The sequence below is a fragment of the Sminthopsis crassicaudata genome, chromosome 3 (assembly GCF_048593235.1).
Source record: "Sminthopsis crassicaudata isolate SCR6 chromosome 3, ASM4859323v1, whole genome shotgun sequence".
Lineage (NCBI taxonomy): Eukaryota > Metazoa > Chordata > Mammalia > Dasyuromorphia > Dasyuridae > Sminthopsis > Sminthopsis crassicaudata.
This window is the reverse complement of record NC_133619.1, coordinates 369,438,813-369,457,440: the sequence shown is the minus strand read 5'-3', so window position 1 is coordinate 369,457,440 and position 18,628 is coordinate 369,438,813. Positions and strand designations below refer to the sequence as shown.

Genomic DNA, 18,628 nt, shown 5'->3' with positions numbered 1-18,628 from the left:
AGTGTAAACATTTTACACTCAAATCCCAGTGTTCCTTCTCTGGGTATAGCTGTTTCTGTCCATCATTGATCAATTGGAAGTGAATTAGATCTTCTTTATGTTGAAGATATCCACTTAAATCAGAATATATCTTCATATAATATCATTGTTGAAGTGTATAGTGATCTCCTGGTTCTACTCATTTCACTCAGCATCAGTTCATGTAAGTTGTTCCAAGCTTCTCTGTATTCATCCTGCTGGTAATTTCTTACAGAGCAATAATATTCCATAACATTCATATACCATAATTTGCCCAACCATTCTCCAATTAATGGGTATCCATTCATTTTCCAATTTCTAGCCACTATAAAAAAAATGCCACAAACATTTTGGCACATACAGGTCCCTTTCCCTTCTTTTGTATTTCTTTGGGATAAAAGCCCAGTAGTAGCACTGCTAGATCAAAGGGTATGCACAGTTTGATAACTTTTTGGGCATAGTTCCAAATTGCTCGCCAGAATGGTTGGATTCTTTCACAACTCCACCAACAATGCATCAGTGTTTCAGTTTTTTCACATCCCCTCCAACATTCATCATTATTTGTTCCTGTCATCCCAGCCAATCAGACAGGAATGTAGTGGTATCTCAGAATTGTCTTAATTTGCATTTCTCTGATCAATAGTGATTTGGAACACTCTTTCATATGAGTGGAAATAGTTTCAATTTCATCATCTGAAAATTGTCTGTTCATATCCTTTGACCATTTATCAATTGGAAAATGGCTTGATTTCTTATAAATTAAAGTCAATTCTCTGTATATTTTGGAGAGGAGGCCTTTATCAGAACCTTTAAGTGTAAAAATGTTTTCCCAATTTGTTACTTCCCTTCTAATCTTGTTTGCATTAGTTTTGTTTGTACAAAAGCGTCTTAATTTGATGTAATCAATTTTTTCTATTTTGTGATCAATAATGATCTCTAGTTCTCCTTTGATCACAAATCACTTCTTCCTCCACAAGTCTGAAAGGTAAACTATCCTATGTTCCTCTAATTTATTTATGATCTCTTTCTTTATGCCTAAATCATGGACCCATTTTGATCTTGTCTTAGTATGTGGTGTTAAGTGGGGGTCCATGCCTAGTTTCTGCCATACTGATTTCCAGTTTTCCCAGCAGTTTTTGTCAAATAATGAATTCTTATCCCAAAAGTTGGGATCTTTGGGTTTGTCAAACACTAGATTGTTTTTTTTTTATTCACTATCTTGCCCTGTGAACCTAACCTATTCCACTGATCAACTAGTCTATTTCTTAGCCTATACCAAATGGTTTTGGTGACTATTGCTTTATAATATAGTTCTAGATCAGGTACAGCTAGATCACCTTCATTTGATTTTTTTTTTCATTACTTCCCTTGAAATTATCGATCTTTTGTTCTTCCATATGACTTTTGTTGTTATTTTTTCTAGGTCATTAAAATAGTTTCTTGGGAGTCTGAATAGTATAGCACTAAATAAATTGATTAGTTTAGGGAGTATTGTCATCTTGATAATATTCGCTCAGCCTATCCAAGAGCACTGAATGTCTTTCCAATTATTTAAATCTGACTTTATTTTTGTGGCAAGTGTTTCATAATTTTGCTCATATAATTCCTGACTTTCCTTTGGTAGATATATTCCCAAATATTTTATACTATCGACAGTTATTTTGAATAGAATTTCTTTTTGTATCTCTTGATGTTGGATTGTGTTGGTAATGTATAAAAATGCTGAGGATTTATGTGGATTTATTTTGTATCCTGCAACTTTGCTCAAGTTCTGAATTATTTCTAATAGCTTTTTAGCAGTCTTTGTAGTTATCTAAGTATACCATCATGTCATCTGCAAAGAATGATAGTTTGATTTTCTTATTTCCTACTCTAATTCCTTGAATCTCTTTCTCAGTTCTTATTGCCTAGGCTAGCATTTCTAGTACAATATTGAAGAGTAATGGTGATAATGGGCAACCTTGTTTCACTCCTGAACTTACTGGGAAAGGTTCCAGTTTATAGCCATTACATATGATGTTTACTGACAGTTTTAAATATATGCTCCTTATTGTTTTATGGAATAGTCCATTTAGTCCTATAATCTCAAGTATTTTTAGTAGGAATGGTTGTTGGATTTTATCAAATGCTTTTTCTTCATCTATTGAGATGATCATATGGTTTTTCTTAAATTTCTTTTTGATATGGTCAATTATACTAATAGTTTTCCTAATATTGAACCAGCCCTGCATTCTTGGTATAAATCCCACTTGGTCATAGTGTATTACCCTGGGGATGATTTTATGTAGTCTTTTTCCTCATAATTTACTTAAGATTTTCGCATCAATATTCATTAGGGAGATTGGTCTAAAATTTTCTTTCTCTATTTTCAGCCTACCTGGTTTAGGTGTCAATACCATGTCTATGTCATAAAAGGAATTTGGTAGGACTCCTTCAATCCCTATTTTTTCAAATAGTTTATATAACATTAGAATTAGTTTTTCTTTAAATGTTTGGTATAATTCACATGTAAATCCATCTGGTCCTGGGAATTTTTTCTTAGGGAATTGGTTAATAGCTTGTTCTATTTCTTTTTCTCAAATAGAACTATTTAAACTATTTACTTCTTCCTCTGTTAATCTGGGCAAGCTATATTTTTGAAGGTATTCTTCCATTTCATTTAAATTATCGAATTTATTTTTTACTTTCAATTTTATTAATCTCACCTTTTATTTTTAGAATTTCAAGTTTTGTGTTTGTCTGGGGGGGTTTATTTTGTTCCTTTTTTAGCATTTTTAGTTGTAAGCCCAATTCATTGACCTTCTCTTTCTCTATTTCATGCAAGTAGCCCCTTATTACTGCTTTGGCTGTATCCCACACATTTTGGTATGATGTCTCATTATTGTCATTTTCTTGGGTGACGTTATTAATTATGTTCATGATTTGCTGTTTCACCAAATCATTCTTTAGTATGAGATTATTTAGTTTCCAATTATTTTTTGGTCTATTTTCCCCTGGCTTTTTATTGAATGTCATTTTCATTGCACTGTGGTCTGAAAAGGATGCATTTACTATTTCTGCCTTACTGCATTTGATTTTGAGGTTTTTATGTCCTAGTATATGATCAATTTTTGTATAGGTTCCATGAACTGCTGAGAAGAAAGTGTACTCCTTTCTGTCTCCATTTAGCTTTTATAAAAGATCTATCATATCAAACTTTTCTAGTATTCTATTTACCTCTTTGACTTCTTTCTTATTTATTTTGTGGTTTGATTTATCTGATTCTGAGAATGCAAGGTTTGGATCTCCCACTATTATAGTTTTGCTGTATATTTCCTCTTACAGCTCTCCTAATTTTTCTTTTAAGAATTTAGATTTTATACCACTTGATGTGGACATGTTTAATATTGATACTGCTTCATTATCTATGCTACCCTTTAACCCTTCCTTATCTCTTTTAATTAGATCAATTTTTGTTTTTGCTTGATCTGAGATAGGATGGCTACTCCTGCTTTTTTGGCTTCACCTGAAGCATGGTAGATTCTGCTCCACTCTTTTACTTTTATTCTGAATGTATCACCCTGTTTCACGTGTGTTTCCTGTAAACAACATATAGTAGGATTCTGGCTTTTAATCCAGTCAGCTACCTGCTTCCTTTTTATAGGGGAGTTTACCCCATTCACATTTATGGTTAGAATGACTAATTCTATATTGCTTGCCATCCTGTTAACCCTTGCTTATGCTTTTTTCCTTTCCTTCCCTCTTAACTCCCCTCACTATTTTTCTAGCTTTTTAAGTTGCAGGCTCCATTCATTGATCTTCTCTTTCTCTATTATATTCAATTAAGCCTCCAAAGATATAAAATTTGTCCTTATTACTGCTTTAGCTGCATGCCACAAATTTTGGTATGATGGCTCTTCATTGTCATTATATTGGGTGAAATTATTAATTGTTTCTATAATTTGCTGTTTCACTCAATCATTCTTTAAGATAAGATTATTTGGTTTCCAATTACTTTTTGGTCTATTTACCCCTAATTTCTTGCTGAATGTAGTTTTCATTGCATTGTGATCTGAGATGAAAGCATTTACTATTTCTGCTTCCTGCATTTAATTTTGAGATTTTTATGAACTAATATATGGTAAATTTATATATAGGTTCCATGAACTGCTGAGAAGAAAATATACTCCTTTCTATCACCATTCAGTTTTCTCCAAAGATCTATCATACCTAATTTTTCTAATGTTCTATTTACCTCCTTAATTTCTTTATTATTTGTTTTATGATTTGATTTATCTAGTTCTGAGAGTGCAAGGTGAGATCTCCACTATTTTGTTGTCTATTTCTTCTTGTAACTCTCTTAACTTCTCCTTTAGGAAGGCAGATGCTATACCACTTGGTGCATATATGTTTAGTATTGATGTTGCTTCATTGTCTATGCTACCCTTTAGCAGAATATAGTTTCCTTCCTTATCTCTTTTAATTAGATCAGTTTCTGCTTTTGCTTGATCTGAGATAAAGATGGGCACCCCTGCTTTTCTGACTTCACTTGAAGTATAATAGATTTTGCTCCAACCTTTTACCTTTACTCAGTAAGTATTTCCCTGCTTTAAATGTGTGTCCTGTAAGCAACATATTGTAGGGTTCTGACTTTTGATCCAGTCTGCTTTCTGCCTCCACTTAATGGGAGACTTCATCACATTCACTTTTACACTTAAAATGACTAATTTTGTATTTCCTGCCATCATATTATCTCCATATTATGCTTTTCCCCCCCTTTTCCCCCCTGAACCCCTTCCCCAGTATTAAACTTGTGGGCCCCACTTGTGTCACACAGCCCTCCTTTTAGAATCCCTCCCCCCTTTCAAATCCCTTCCCCTTTCTTGTACCCTTCTCTTATTACTCCTTTCCTTTTCCCTTTTCCTCTCTTTTAATGAGGTGAGAGAGAATTCTCTGAAAAACAAATATGTCAATTATTACTTCTTTGAGCCTACTCTGATGAAAGTAAGATTCACATAATGTTCCTCCCCCTCTCTAAATTCCCTCAGATATTGTAAATTTTCTTTGCCTCTTCCTGGGATATATTTTCCCTCTTTTTATCTCCCCTTTTCCCATTTTTTGATACTATCCCCTTTCCCTTTCTATTTCCCCTTTTTTATGTTATATCAGCAAAATCAAATTATCCATGTGGATTTTCTGTATATCCACAACAGAAACACAATTCTCAAGAGTTCCTTTTTACCTTTTTTCTGCTTCTCTTGTGTCATGTTGTTGGAGATCAAATTTTTTGTTTAGATTTTTTTTTTCTTTAGGAACAAATGGAATTCCTCTGTTTCATTAAATGTCCATCTTCTTCCATGGAAGAAAATGCTAAAATTAGCTGGATAGTGTATTCTTGGCTGCATTCCAAGTTCTTTTGCCTTTCAGAATATCAGATTCCAGGCTTTTCGATCCTTTAATGTGGATGCAGATAGGTCTTGAGTGACCCTTATTGTGGCACCTCCATATTAGAATTGTTTTTTTCTGGATGCTTGCAATATTTTTTCCTTAGTCTGATAGTTCTTCAGCTTAGCCCCAATATTCCGTGGAGTTTTTTTTTTTGTTTGTTTGTTTGTTTGTTTTTAGGGTCTTTTTCAGAAGGTGTTTGATGAATTCTTTCAATGCCTGTTTTCCCTACTGTTTCTATTATCGCTGGACAGTTCTCTTCAGTGATTTCCTGTAAAATAGAATCTAGGTTCTTTTTTTCATCATAATTTTTGGGAAGTCCAATGACCCTCATATTATTTTCCAGATCTATTGATTTTCACAGTAAATATTTAATGTTATTCTCCAGCTTTTCATTTTTTTGATTTTGTTTGACTAATTCTTGGTGTCTCAATGAATCATTCATTTCTATTTGTTCAGTCCTTATTTTTAATGTATTATTTTCTTCATTCACATTTTTTAGTTCTTTTTGTATATGTACAGTTGAGTTTTTAAATGAATTATTTTGCTCTGTGGAATTTTTTTTTTCCATTTCACTATTTTTTTGTTTGTTTGTTTGTTTGTTTTTTAGTTTGTTCAGTTTTCTTTTTCCAATTCACAAATCCTACTTTCTTGAGAATTCTTTATATTTTCCAATTCAGAAATCCTACTTTCCTGTGAGTTTTTAACCTTTTCCAATTCACAAATTTTGTTTCCCTGCATTTCCTGTGAATTCTTTATCTTTTCCAATTCAGATTTCAGGACATTGTTACTTTCTAGCATAGCTTCTTTCCTTTGCCCATTTATCTTCTAACTCTATTTTCAGGTCTTTAATAGTCTCTTCTAGGAGAATGATAGGAGCCAGGTAACATTCCTTTTCAGGGTATTATCTCGACTGTTTGCTGTTAGGATTAGAGATCTGCTCTTTTTCTATACACAAGCTGTCAATCGTTCTCTTCAATTTCTTACTCATTTTTATAATCTGTGGGGTCTGCTTTCTGAGTAAAGGGTTCCCATCTTCCTCTACAGAACAGAGATATAGAAGGCAGCTGTCTTGTGAATGGGGTGGAAAAGGTAAGAGAGTGCTCTGGGAAAGAGTTCCCACCCACCCACCAGAAGTGATTCAGAGCCAGACTGTGGGTGTGCCCAGTGAAGGATTCCCACTTTGTAGGCTAGTGATTGCACTATCGCTAGAGGCTAAACAGTGAAAGTGTCACAACCCCAGGACAATGTTGTTTTTGAGGCTGAATTAAATAGTTGGTATTGAGGGAGCTTAGAAGTTCACGTGTATTTCCTCCACCATCTTGGCTCCACCCCCACTTGCAATGTTCTAATAATTCCTCTTGTTCATTGCTAGATTCCTTGAGAAAGATAATATATCATATATAATATTTATTACTGTGGCTTTTCTATCTCTGCAATTTATTAAAGTATCTCTTATGTAATCTTCATTCTAATAACCATTTCTTAATCTCCATCCATCTTGATCTCTCCTCAATTTTTGATACCCTCAATCACCCTCCCCTCCTTGATGCTTTTTTCCCCTTAGTTTTCATGACATTGTATTTTCCTGGTTGTTCTATATGTCCAGTGGTTCTTTCTTTGTCTTATTTGGCATAATTTTCTTACATTCCGTGCTTCCTAATCATATATATGTCCCAAATTGCATTGTATCCTCTTTATTTTTACCTATATAGTATTTTACGCTTATAGGTTTCTATGATTTCCATGAACATCTCTATGCAAATGATTCTCTTAATCTTAAATAGGTTTTCAAACATTTTGGTAGAGAAATTAATAATAATAATAATTACTAGAAATTTATAGTTAGAAATTGATTATTAGGCTGATGTTGAAGAAACTTATTTTTGAGTTATTTGAATGAAATTATTGTTGGGTTAATATTAGTATATGACATAGAAAAAGGGGAGATTATAGGAAGTGGCACAGAGAGGGTCTTGTGAACAAACATTTATGGACTGGAAAAAATCATTAAAAGAAAGAAAATAAAGGGATAAAAGGAGATGAAATTAGAAGGAAAATATTTTACAAAATAAAAGGCCATAAAAAACATATCAATTGATACAGAGATAATAGGGAGGATCAGTATTCAAAAACAAAGAAAAACAATGAAAATTACAATATAAATGTTGAGAAAAGATTCAGCAGAATACTAAGGATGATATGTTATTTCTTGTTATTTCAGTTTTAAAAATTTAAATATTCAGAATTTTGGAAAAATATATTTTGCTATTCATTGTATTTCTTCTCTTCCATTGGAGATACAAAACTATATTTTTCCTTTATAGGAAGATAATCAAACAATTATAAAACCTGTGAGAGAAATGCTTTCCAAGATTTCAATGAAGACTTGAGAATTAGTGTAAATAATTTTGAATGGAAAAATTTGGAAGAAACTTTTTGTCAATAAATAGTATGAAAGCAAAGAATAAATCCATTTGTACTTGGAATCAAATTATTGCTGAAGAAAAAAATGTTAATTATTTTATTTTTCTTATAGCATTTTAAACTTTATAAAGCATTGACAATTTGGGAGATGCAGAATCCAAATCCAAATCTGTTTCCTGATTCCAAGTCTAACATTGTTTTCCACCATGCCATTTTCACAATGAAGTTCAGAGAATAGGAGTCTGGAAAATAGCCAGCCTATTGTAAATATAATATTGTAAATAAAATACATTATAAATATAAGTAAATTATTGTTATTTTATAACAGTTATCAATGCAGTGTTTACTCAAAGCAATGTCTCTTAGATTCACAAATCCAGAGTTCTTCCTAGATTTTAATGAAATGGTGAAATTGGACCGAGATATGTCTAATAAATCACATTTTTTAGAGCTGGAAGTAATAGCAGAAACCTAGTCCAACTCACTCATTTTACAGAAAAGGAAACTGAGGCCATTCGAAATTGTAAAAGAATCACCCAACGTCATAATAGTAGTAATAATCAGAGATCAGAAAGAAACCCAGTTACATTGACAATTCTGAAAACGGATTGTTTTGCTTTCAGTGGTTTGTAGAAAAAATTTCTCATTTATGATCTGCAGGATTTCTTGTTAGTTAAAAACAAGTTTATAAATTTTTGTCAAAACAGTTGTAGGTGAATATGTGACATTAATTGATCTTTGTTGATTCTTCTGTGAAGGGGAGAGACACTGGAGGTTTTTTGTTTGTTTGTTTTTTAATATGTCTGCTAAAGTAAAAAGTAGAAACAATATTCTCCTAACTTTGTACAAATATATTACTACATGACATTCCCACCTCTGATATAAATATCAGTGAATCCTCATTAAATATACTGTAGGAATACAATGTTTCAATGTAGTATGTTTCGAAGTGAAAAAAAAAAAAGTTTAAGTAGAATAATCTATGCCAAATAGGATAGACATGCGTACTCTAAATATGAGAAGGCTATTATACTTCAGGTCAAAATTGCACCTTAAGTTTAAAGTAGCCTAGAAATTCCTCAGTAGAAGAGAGATTGCTAAAGTAGATGAGGTGATACTTTTAAACATGTATAAACTGATGTCAATACTGTGTGTTACATGCCTTCCCAAATGAAAGTTGAATGCTAATAAGACCAGAATTTCACAGAAATTAGCTACTGAAAGTATTTATATATTTATATAATTATATATATGTGTGTGTACATATATACACAAATGTGTGTGCATGTATACATATATGTACATATACACACAAATATATGTGTGTGCATATATATATGTATATACATATTTATGTAAATATTCCCATCTATCCAAGCATGTGGGTACATTTTGTTGTAACATTATGATAAGCATAATAAGATTGTTGGCTAATCCTATCAGTCAGAAAAAAGTTAAAAGTATGATAATACCAACTCTGTTTTTGAAATATTTTCTGATACAGATTTACATTTTTGAAAATAACATCTACTATCAACCTGATGTAAAGAGCAGTTCATTGCGACTGACATCTTCAGGAAAGGAAGGAATTATTTTTAATGGAATTGCTGACTGGTTATATGAAGGTGAGTTTAGTGAATTTGGTTTTGAAAGAATGCAAATGGCATATTATTAAATTATTCTACAGAAGAAATCTATTCATTTCAGAACGATATTCTTAGCTGTTTTCTTCTCATTTCCCTTCAAAATTGCCTCTATGCTTATATATCTTGTTTGTCATCATATATCTTCTATTGTTATTTCCATCTACTTATATTTCCCCACCTTTTTTGTCAAGTAGATGAGTTTTTATTAGCAATAAGGCTTAGTTAATAATACTGAGTTTTAGCTTTATAAATAATCAGATTGGAAACAAGCTCTCCTGGAAGGAAGAAAAGAAAACAGATTAAAAAACATGCTATGTAGTTAACCACAGTCAGACTATATGAAAATATCCTGATTTTATTCACATCCATTGGTAATAATCTGTCATATTTAAAAATAGATCTTCTATTTAAGACATAATTTGTGATAGGAATAAGTTATATTTATGTTTTAAGATTCATTCAGCAGATCCACTGTAGAAGCCCAGAGCAGTTGGAGACCATAATAATGTAGGGGGAAAAAAAAAAAATATATATATATATATATATATATATATGATAATAGCTATCACATAATTTCATGCTTCTATTATTTTTTCTCCTTTCAAAATCAGAAAATAGACTAAGAATATTTAGAAATAGTTATATAAGAAATAACTAGAATTGTGTGTCCAAATTGAGCATGTGTCTTTTAATAAATGTAATTTCAGTTATATTTCATGTTATATTCAAAGCATACCTATTCGGGAGCTGCTTTAAAAGGTACATACTTGTCTTTAGAGGCCTCTACTTTCCCTTTTCAATACCCTGATATTATATTATTGCAAAAGATTATGATTAGCAAATTTGATCTCTTTTCTAAAGAAATTTAGTAATAGCACCTATAACATGTTAGCCTACAAATTATAAGATAATTGGATCCAATACTTTGCTCTGGTTATGCTATGTAACTATTTTGTATGGTCTTTGAAGGCATTTGAAGGTAGTAAAAGCTTCACTTCAAAAAGAGAAGCTACTTGAAACAGTGAGGGCACAAATTTGGGACTCTCTATTATATTAGAAATGTGTCTGAGTGGGAGGAATAATGCTGGAACAATATTCTAAATTTAAAACTTTGCCAAATTATTATGATTTTAAAATATACTAGTCTCACATCCTTGAGCATCTTATGATATATTCTTATACTGACTATTAGAGTCCCATTTGTATTGCCCACTATCTGGATTGCCTTTTCTCAGTACTGTCACTTGTACTTTACAACTTGTCTTTATCAAAACATTTCAGTTCTTTCCAGAGGCTCAAAGGCTTTAGTCTATAATAATATGTATATGACTTTCTTATCACTCATCTCTAAATGTTTATTGGCTCCCATTTATTAAATTTATTATAAAATAAATTAAATTTAGCCACAAAATCATGAAAACTAAAGGTAACATTGAAATTAATTTTTACAGACAAAAATTTCCCTTTTCTGTTGTAGCATAACAAATTCAATAAATAGTCATGTGTATTATCCTAAATTGATTTTTTTTCTATAGAGAAATGTAGGCAGTGTTTTTTGTTTAAATGATACATGTTTCATGTAAATATGAGAAGTCAGAACTATTAACAGGTGTTGGTACTATTTTTTAAAAAGATTAATTTTGTTTTAAACCTTTTAAAAAAATGCTACTCAACACTCAAAGAAAGATGAAACAAATGAAATATATAAAATAATGAAATTACTTATTGAAGTTTCATAGAGAAAATAAAATTTTCAAAATGAAAGACCATTTAAACATAATTCAACAGATCCGATTCAATATTATTGTTTTTAAATTAGCATAATTAATATGACATCTTAATTAAATCTGACATATCAAAACAACATTTTTTCTTTGAAAATAAAACTTAAAGATAGAAAGTTAATGGATATTTGGCATTCTCCGAAGCATTCTTTTCTATTAAAATTTAATCATTTTTAGTTATCTGAGTAAATGGAAATAAAATGTTATTTTATTCATATGTTCAACCTTCTTACCACTAAACATTCAATGATTTTCTTAATATAAGAAACTTGATGTGTTGTGTCTTTTACACACATGCATAAATGATCAGAGAATAAAAAGGAAGAAAATACTATGTGTACCTAGTGTTTAAAATCTGATACCAACAGTAACTCTGTATTGCTTCATGAAGTAATCCACAAAAATACAAAACTAACTCCACAATATTGAATACCAGACTAAACTTTATGGCATTTTCTAAGTCAATCTGCAAGTTTTTTCTTCTTACTTTTTGTTCTTTTTATAATTGTCACTGGAACATTTTATATATATATATATATATATATATATATATATATATATATATATATATATATATGTGTGTGTGTGTATATATGTGTGTATATATATATGTATATATACATATATATGTATATATATATGTGTATATATATATATGTATATATATATATACATATGTATATATAAACACATATACTACATAGAGTATATACACAGAGAGAGAGAGAGAGAGAGAGAGAGAGAGAGAGAGAGAGAGAGAGAGAGAACTCCATCTGCTCTGTATAGAGTCTTTCTAATACAGTGTTGTTAAAAGAACAAAAATGAAATTTAAACTAACAGTGGAGGCAATATGATTTTTTTTTTCCTGAGGCAATTGGGATTAAGTGACTTCCCCAGAGTCACACAGCTAGGAAATATTAAATTTCTGAGGCCAGATTTGAAAGCAGGTCCTCCTGACTTCAGGACCAGTGCTCTATCTATTGAACCATCTAACTGCTCCAATATGATTTATAAAAATACAATGTCATATAAATAGTATAATGTAAGTAACACATATATTTTAGATTATAAAATTCTCTTAGTTTTTTTTTTTATTTGTTTTTATTCTTCTTTTTTGTTCCTAATAGTAAGGACTTTTCCTTAGTATTATATGAAGACTTGTAGGTGTCTGTATGTTTGCTTGTAAAAATAACCCTTTTCCCTCGATTGATATATTATATGTTATTTCTATTGACAGATTATTTTATTTTATGTTGGGCATGTAATACCTGGCAATGTGTCTTTTTGAAAGATAGAATGTCTTGGATGATAGTTCTTACAAAGAGTGTATTTTGAATATCTTAAGAATGGGCTGGGGTATTATTTGCCTCATGTTAAGCATTGGTAACTTATTAATACTTCTGAAATAAGTCAAATTTCACCTTCACTTGAATACTTATGCCCATATTTTCCTTTTGACTTCCAAGTTTATTTTAGAATTTTGTGTCTATACCAATCTCTTGTCACTAACTATATAGTAGTTAAACAACCAACTTTTCATATGCTTATATATATATATATATATATATACATATACATGTACATTTATATATATTATAAACGTTGTACATCCCTACACATATAAACAGACAGAGACATACTATGTATATGAGCCATCAAGGGATTTGCTAATCCCCTAAAAATTATTTTTCATTCTTCCTCTTGTTATTCTTCTTGTATTGTGCCATATTGGGTGTCAAGGTGTTAATCAATGCATATGTATTATATTGCTGAATAAAGGAATGTTGAAGTGAACTTAATATTGATCCAAAGAAATTAATTATGAATAAAAACTTCCATCAATCCACTCTTTCTGCTTGCCCTTCCTAATGGTTTTATCTCCTCATATCTATCCCCAATGCACATGGAATCTTGAATACTTGCTTTATATGCTAATCTATTTATACACATTTTACCATTAAATTATCAAGTGACATGAAAAACATGATGTGTTTTAGGTTTAATCAACAACAAATTTAAACTGAATATAAGGGGAACTAGATAATTCATTCAGAATTCAAAAACAGATGCCTGTGGATTAGTAAACCCATGTCTTCAGAAAGGATGTCAAAGAATGTTATTTGTTCTAGAGGAACTTCTACATTCCCATATCGCTCATTGGTGGTCCCCTGATGGAGAAAGACTTGCATTCTTGATGTTAAATGACTCCTTGGTACCGAATATGGTTATTCCTCGCTTTACTGGAGGGCTATATCCCAAAGCAAAACAGTATCCATATCCCAAGGTAAGTTTAATGGAATTGGCCTGGTAACCTTGTCTTTTTGGGTTAGTAGACTAAATGAGAACAGTATTGTTTAGTCCCCAAAGATTAATAGAAGCTATAATTCTTTCTGCTCTCAGATTGCCATTTGACATCTTATATTGTTCTCTAGAAGAGATGGAGGGTAGTTTATCAATGTGACACTTTTGTTGAAGACCAAAATTCAATCTGACAATTTTGGTAGTTTCCTGGTATAACATCGTTTTGGTTTTTGTGTTCTTACATTGCCCTCTCTCCCCTTAGGCATCTTTTCTTCCTTTCCCTTTTACTTTACTCTTCCTTCTTCCACCTCTCCTCAATTTACCCTCTGATTTTTTTCAGATGTCTACTCTGTTCATAATGTCTACTACAGGTTTTATAATCAATAAGCTCTGTGAAAATGGGCAATTCAGTCATCTCCCTAAACCTCAGTTTATTTAGGCAATGAGAAATAAAATCTAGGTGATCTCAAAGGATCTATTGTACTCTGAAGTTTTATGATTCTATAATTCCACTTTTGTTTTCCTCTTCTTTCCTATTTCTCCTTATGCCCATCCTTCTTTTTATTTTTTTTTTCATTGTCTCTTATATTTGTCAGATGCAAATAATGCTGATCAGCAGTGATTGATGTTAGGACCAAGCGTCAACTAGGGACAGCAAGAAAGGGAGTGATTACCCAAACCTTTCCAATCCTATCCCTTTGTTCTCTCACATACATATTTAAAATATTCATTGTAACCATTACAGAAAAAGATAACTAATGGGATATTATGATTTAAAAAGTTAATCTTATTTTTCTTGATTATTCCCCATTTTAAAAATATCACACAAAGAGTTGTGAAAGAAAAAGATAAAATATTTTATGTACTCCAAACCTCATTGACCTTAAAATACTATCCTCAAAAACTATTAATTGTAATTAATTAATCACTGTACAAAACATATATCATTATAAATTAATATATAGATTTTCAGTTCAAATCCACAAGCATACCTTAAAATGAGAAATATTTGACAATATATTTTATGAGATTGTGAAAACTGCAATAATTATATATCATTAGACTTGTTCCTCCCAACATACACACACACACACACACACACACACACACACACACACACACACACACACTTATGCACACCCTTGAGATGTATATATACATTGTTTCCTACAGTTAGGGTTTAGTTTCCGGGGTCTCTGACCATTATTCATCATTTTTATTTGCATTTGAAAAGCTATTCTAATTTCAGTAGTCCTGACTATTCACTCAGTCTATATCCTCAGAAACTCAGCTCTTTGCCTAAAAACTCTATTTAAATTTAAACATGTTATTCAGTGTTTGATCCACTAGCCTCCCCATGCACCTGTGGAGAGTGTGTGGCAAGGTACTCTCCCATGAAATTCTTATTGACATTTTTTCCCATTTCTGTAAATGCCATACCATATCACAGTGTTTGTTACTATTAAGAAACATTTCAGTCCACTCAAGATCTGCACATTTTCCTTTTCATATATCATTTCTAAAACCATTCTCTAATATGCTATACTATACTGTAGTTCTCAACCTAATATAAAAGTACACAAAACAAAAATAAATATACATAACCAAATAACAAATTCCCTCACTGGCTTTGATATATGTTCATACAATATTATATATATATATATATATATATATGATTTCTGTACTATAAATCTATCACCTGTCAAGAGAATTTAACATATCACGTGATTCTTCCCCTGATATCCTCAATGGTCATTGTTTTGATCATAATTATGATAAAATACAATGCTATTTGTTGTTATAGCATTATTATTATATAAATTATTCTCCTTGGTATGTTCATGCCATTCTTGATCAGTTTACAAAAGTATTCACAAATTTTAATGTTAATCATTTTGATGTCATGGTATAGATTATTCTTCTAGTTCTACTTAGTTAACTATCAGATCATACAACTATTTTCTATTCCCTCTGAAATCATCTGTTTTCTGTGTTCATCCATATTCTATTATTCTTTTATGTTCACAACCAAAGTATTTTAATCATTCTTCAATCGATGGATATCTTTCTTACTTTCCAGTTTATTTCTACCACAAATTTTGCTTGTAAAAATATTTTCCACATGAATTATCCAGTTTGATGCCCACAATCACCTTGTTAAATTGCAAGCATAATTGTTATCAGTATTTGACAGTTGAGAAAACATAGACCAGCTAGGAGGTGATTTTTCCATGTGAGTAATTGAGCCAGGATTTAAACCCAGATATTCTGTCTCTTTGTTTGGTATTGGTTATATTACTCCATGTGGCCCTAAGCATCTTCACCAATAACAGAATTGTGCAAGAGGAAATATATCATATAAGGAGTTGTCAAGCTAAGTTCTCAGTTCTGTCAATAGAAGATGCAAAAGATTAGACTTTGGCTACAAAGATAAGGCATGGACTTATGTTTCTATTGATTCATGTTGGGCATCTTTTCTAAATCTAAGAAACAAAAATTGTTGCTTCCTTTGTTATAAGGAGTTATAAAATAAATTTATTTAAGTAAAACTATATGTGGAAAAGGGGAAATTAAAAAATGCTTATCAGGTTAATCTTCTGAATTAAAACTACCTCCTTTAATTTTAAATGCTATGAAAATCACTATTATTAAGTTTGGTGTTTCTGAATCATAGAAGAAAACAATCTATTGATTTGAAGTCTTTATGACAACTTTTATATTGAAGTGCAAAAAGGATTAGCAATCCTTAGTTTCAAGAGTATAAAACAATTGAAATTTTAAAAGTCAAATTTTGTCTGGATCTGCTCAATAGAGAGTTTTTATACCAGCCTGAACCCTGATTATGAATGAGGAGCAAAGAAGATGGTCAAACAGGAGTCCATTTATTAAAAAAAAATTTCTCTGCCACATACCCTAATATACTATAATATACCCACATAACTATAACACACTTCACATGCACTAACTATAGGATACTGTACATGTAGGAATCATATAAACAACTTGCTATTGTGTGAAGATGTTTCCTTGCCACTTTAATATAACTCCAATTACAACACAGGTTGTTAAGGCCTCTGACATCCCTGGGGGATGGGAAGCTAAACCAGACACATCAGCAAGGTTCCTTTTACTGGATTAAAGAGTCTTATACCTTGTCCAAGGTTCCTCACTATCTGTGTCACTCTACATCTCCTACTTTCTTTTGTTTTAATTGAAGCAGATCTTCATCAGTGGCTAAATCCATAAAAGAAAAATCACATAGGGAAGTAGTAATATAAAAATATGAATAAACAAGATAGTATAAAAGACTTCTATGAGTCCCAGAAGGAAGGCACAGAAAATAATTATTAATTCATAAGCACACAAATACTTCCTTCACTAGCCAAGAGACAGTACAAAGCCAATCTATTGTACGTCATTTCATGTGTCAGGGAATCCAACAATTCCTACAGATTTTGAAGTCCTGCATCAGTCTCATTCACAATTATTTTTATGGTCATGGCAATAGTCATTAGTAAGTTGCCATAGAAATAAAGCTAACAGTTCTGCTATTTCAGTAACATAGTCAGAGATGGAAGCACTCAATATTTCCTAGGTCTTCTCCTTGAGTTTGAGGGTCTAATCTTTCTCTGTCTTTTTCCAATGGAAAAGATGGATACAGTATGTTAGGGCCCATCATATTCCTTCTCCATCTGGAGAAATACAAGCAAACCTTCTGCCCTAAGCAGTTAATATATCTGGTCCCTTCTATCACTGCTCTCCAGACCTCTTCACATTACCTGGCAATTATCTAAACCTACCAAAGCTGCTTACACTGGACACTACCCTTATGAAACGTATTCTGCCAGAACCAATACATCCTCATCAAAATCCAAAAAATCAGTAGTATAAAGGGTTAAATTTACAAGTTCTCTAAGGTTACCTATGGCTCCTTCTCTCTTTTGTTTTTGGAGGAGTGTCTTGATATCTCTGTTCCTTCTTTATAATATTACCTGTCTTTGAGGATTGAATGGTATACCAGTGTTGTGTGAAATCTGATACTGTGCACAAAAGTATGAAAAATGTTTGGAAGTATACGCAAATTCATTATCTGTTTTTATTGCTTGTGGCACTTCCATAACTGCAAAGGCCTGAGTAAGTAATTCAGTGACCCCCCCAGGCTATTTCTTTTGCTGCTGAAATTGAAAAAATACATCATAAACATAGATAGAAGACTGATGGCCAAAAGATTTATAATGGGTCACATTCATCTGTGAAATTTCACTGGGTCTCAAACAATGAGAGTTCTTCCCTGCAGAGAGAGTAGGAGCATGGAAAGCAAGGTAAGCCGTACTTTTATGATGCTCCTAGCTTATTTTGTTATCCCAAACTAAAGACATAAATCTTATGCAACCTGATGATATTTAGAATGAGATTCTTGGGCAGCCTGAAATAAGGGAGTGTTGGCTAACATGGTGAGGAGATCTGCCTTTGAGTTACCATTAAAAAAAAAACAAAACAAAACAAAACAAAACAAAAAAAGGATCTGGAAGACCAGTATGAGAGGTAACATGCAAGCAGTAATACTTACCTGGGTGATTTCTCATTTGCTCCTGAAGTTCCTTAAAAAGCTTAAATATATCAGAGACTACAAACTTTATTTGGGCTGTGGCAATTCTTTGTACCATACCTGCTGAATAAGCTGAATCAGATATTATATTTATATCTCCTGGATGATAAGTGAGAGCTAGCATAATTTCCTACAATTCATTCTGCTGAGTGGACTGATAGGAAGTTCTGATTATTCTTTTTATAGCTAAGTCAGGAGAATATACAGCACAAATGTTATATTTTGACACATCTGTAAAGATTGTCAGTCCTTTAAGAGGGGTCTCAGGAACCTTTTTTTCAATAACCCATGGACAATTATGTAAGCTGTGCTATCCTTAAGGGGAACCTGTGCATGAAATTTGGAGCCGTGGCCAATAAAATTTGCCACTGTGGGATGGTTTCATAGCATATATTGATTTTTATATTAGTATAAAA

General features: G+C 31.7%; 1 protein-coding gene across 1 annotated transcript in view; it reads left to right on the top strand.

The window, feature by feature from the left end:
• The window catches only part of DPP10 (dipeptidyl peptidase like 10), an 887,847-nt gene that overhangs the window by 799,866 nt on the left and 69,353 nt on the right, over positions 1–18,628 (top strand). The window contains 2 exon segments of the mRNA XM_074301856.1: positions 9,374–9,494; positions 13,429–13,583. Coding sequence (XP_074157957.1) covers positions 9,374–9,494; positions 13,429–13,583 — 276 coding nt within the window.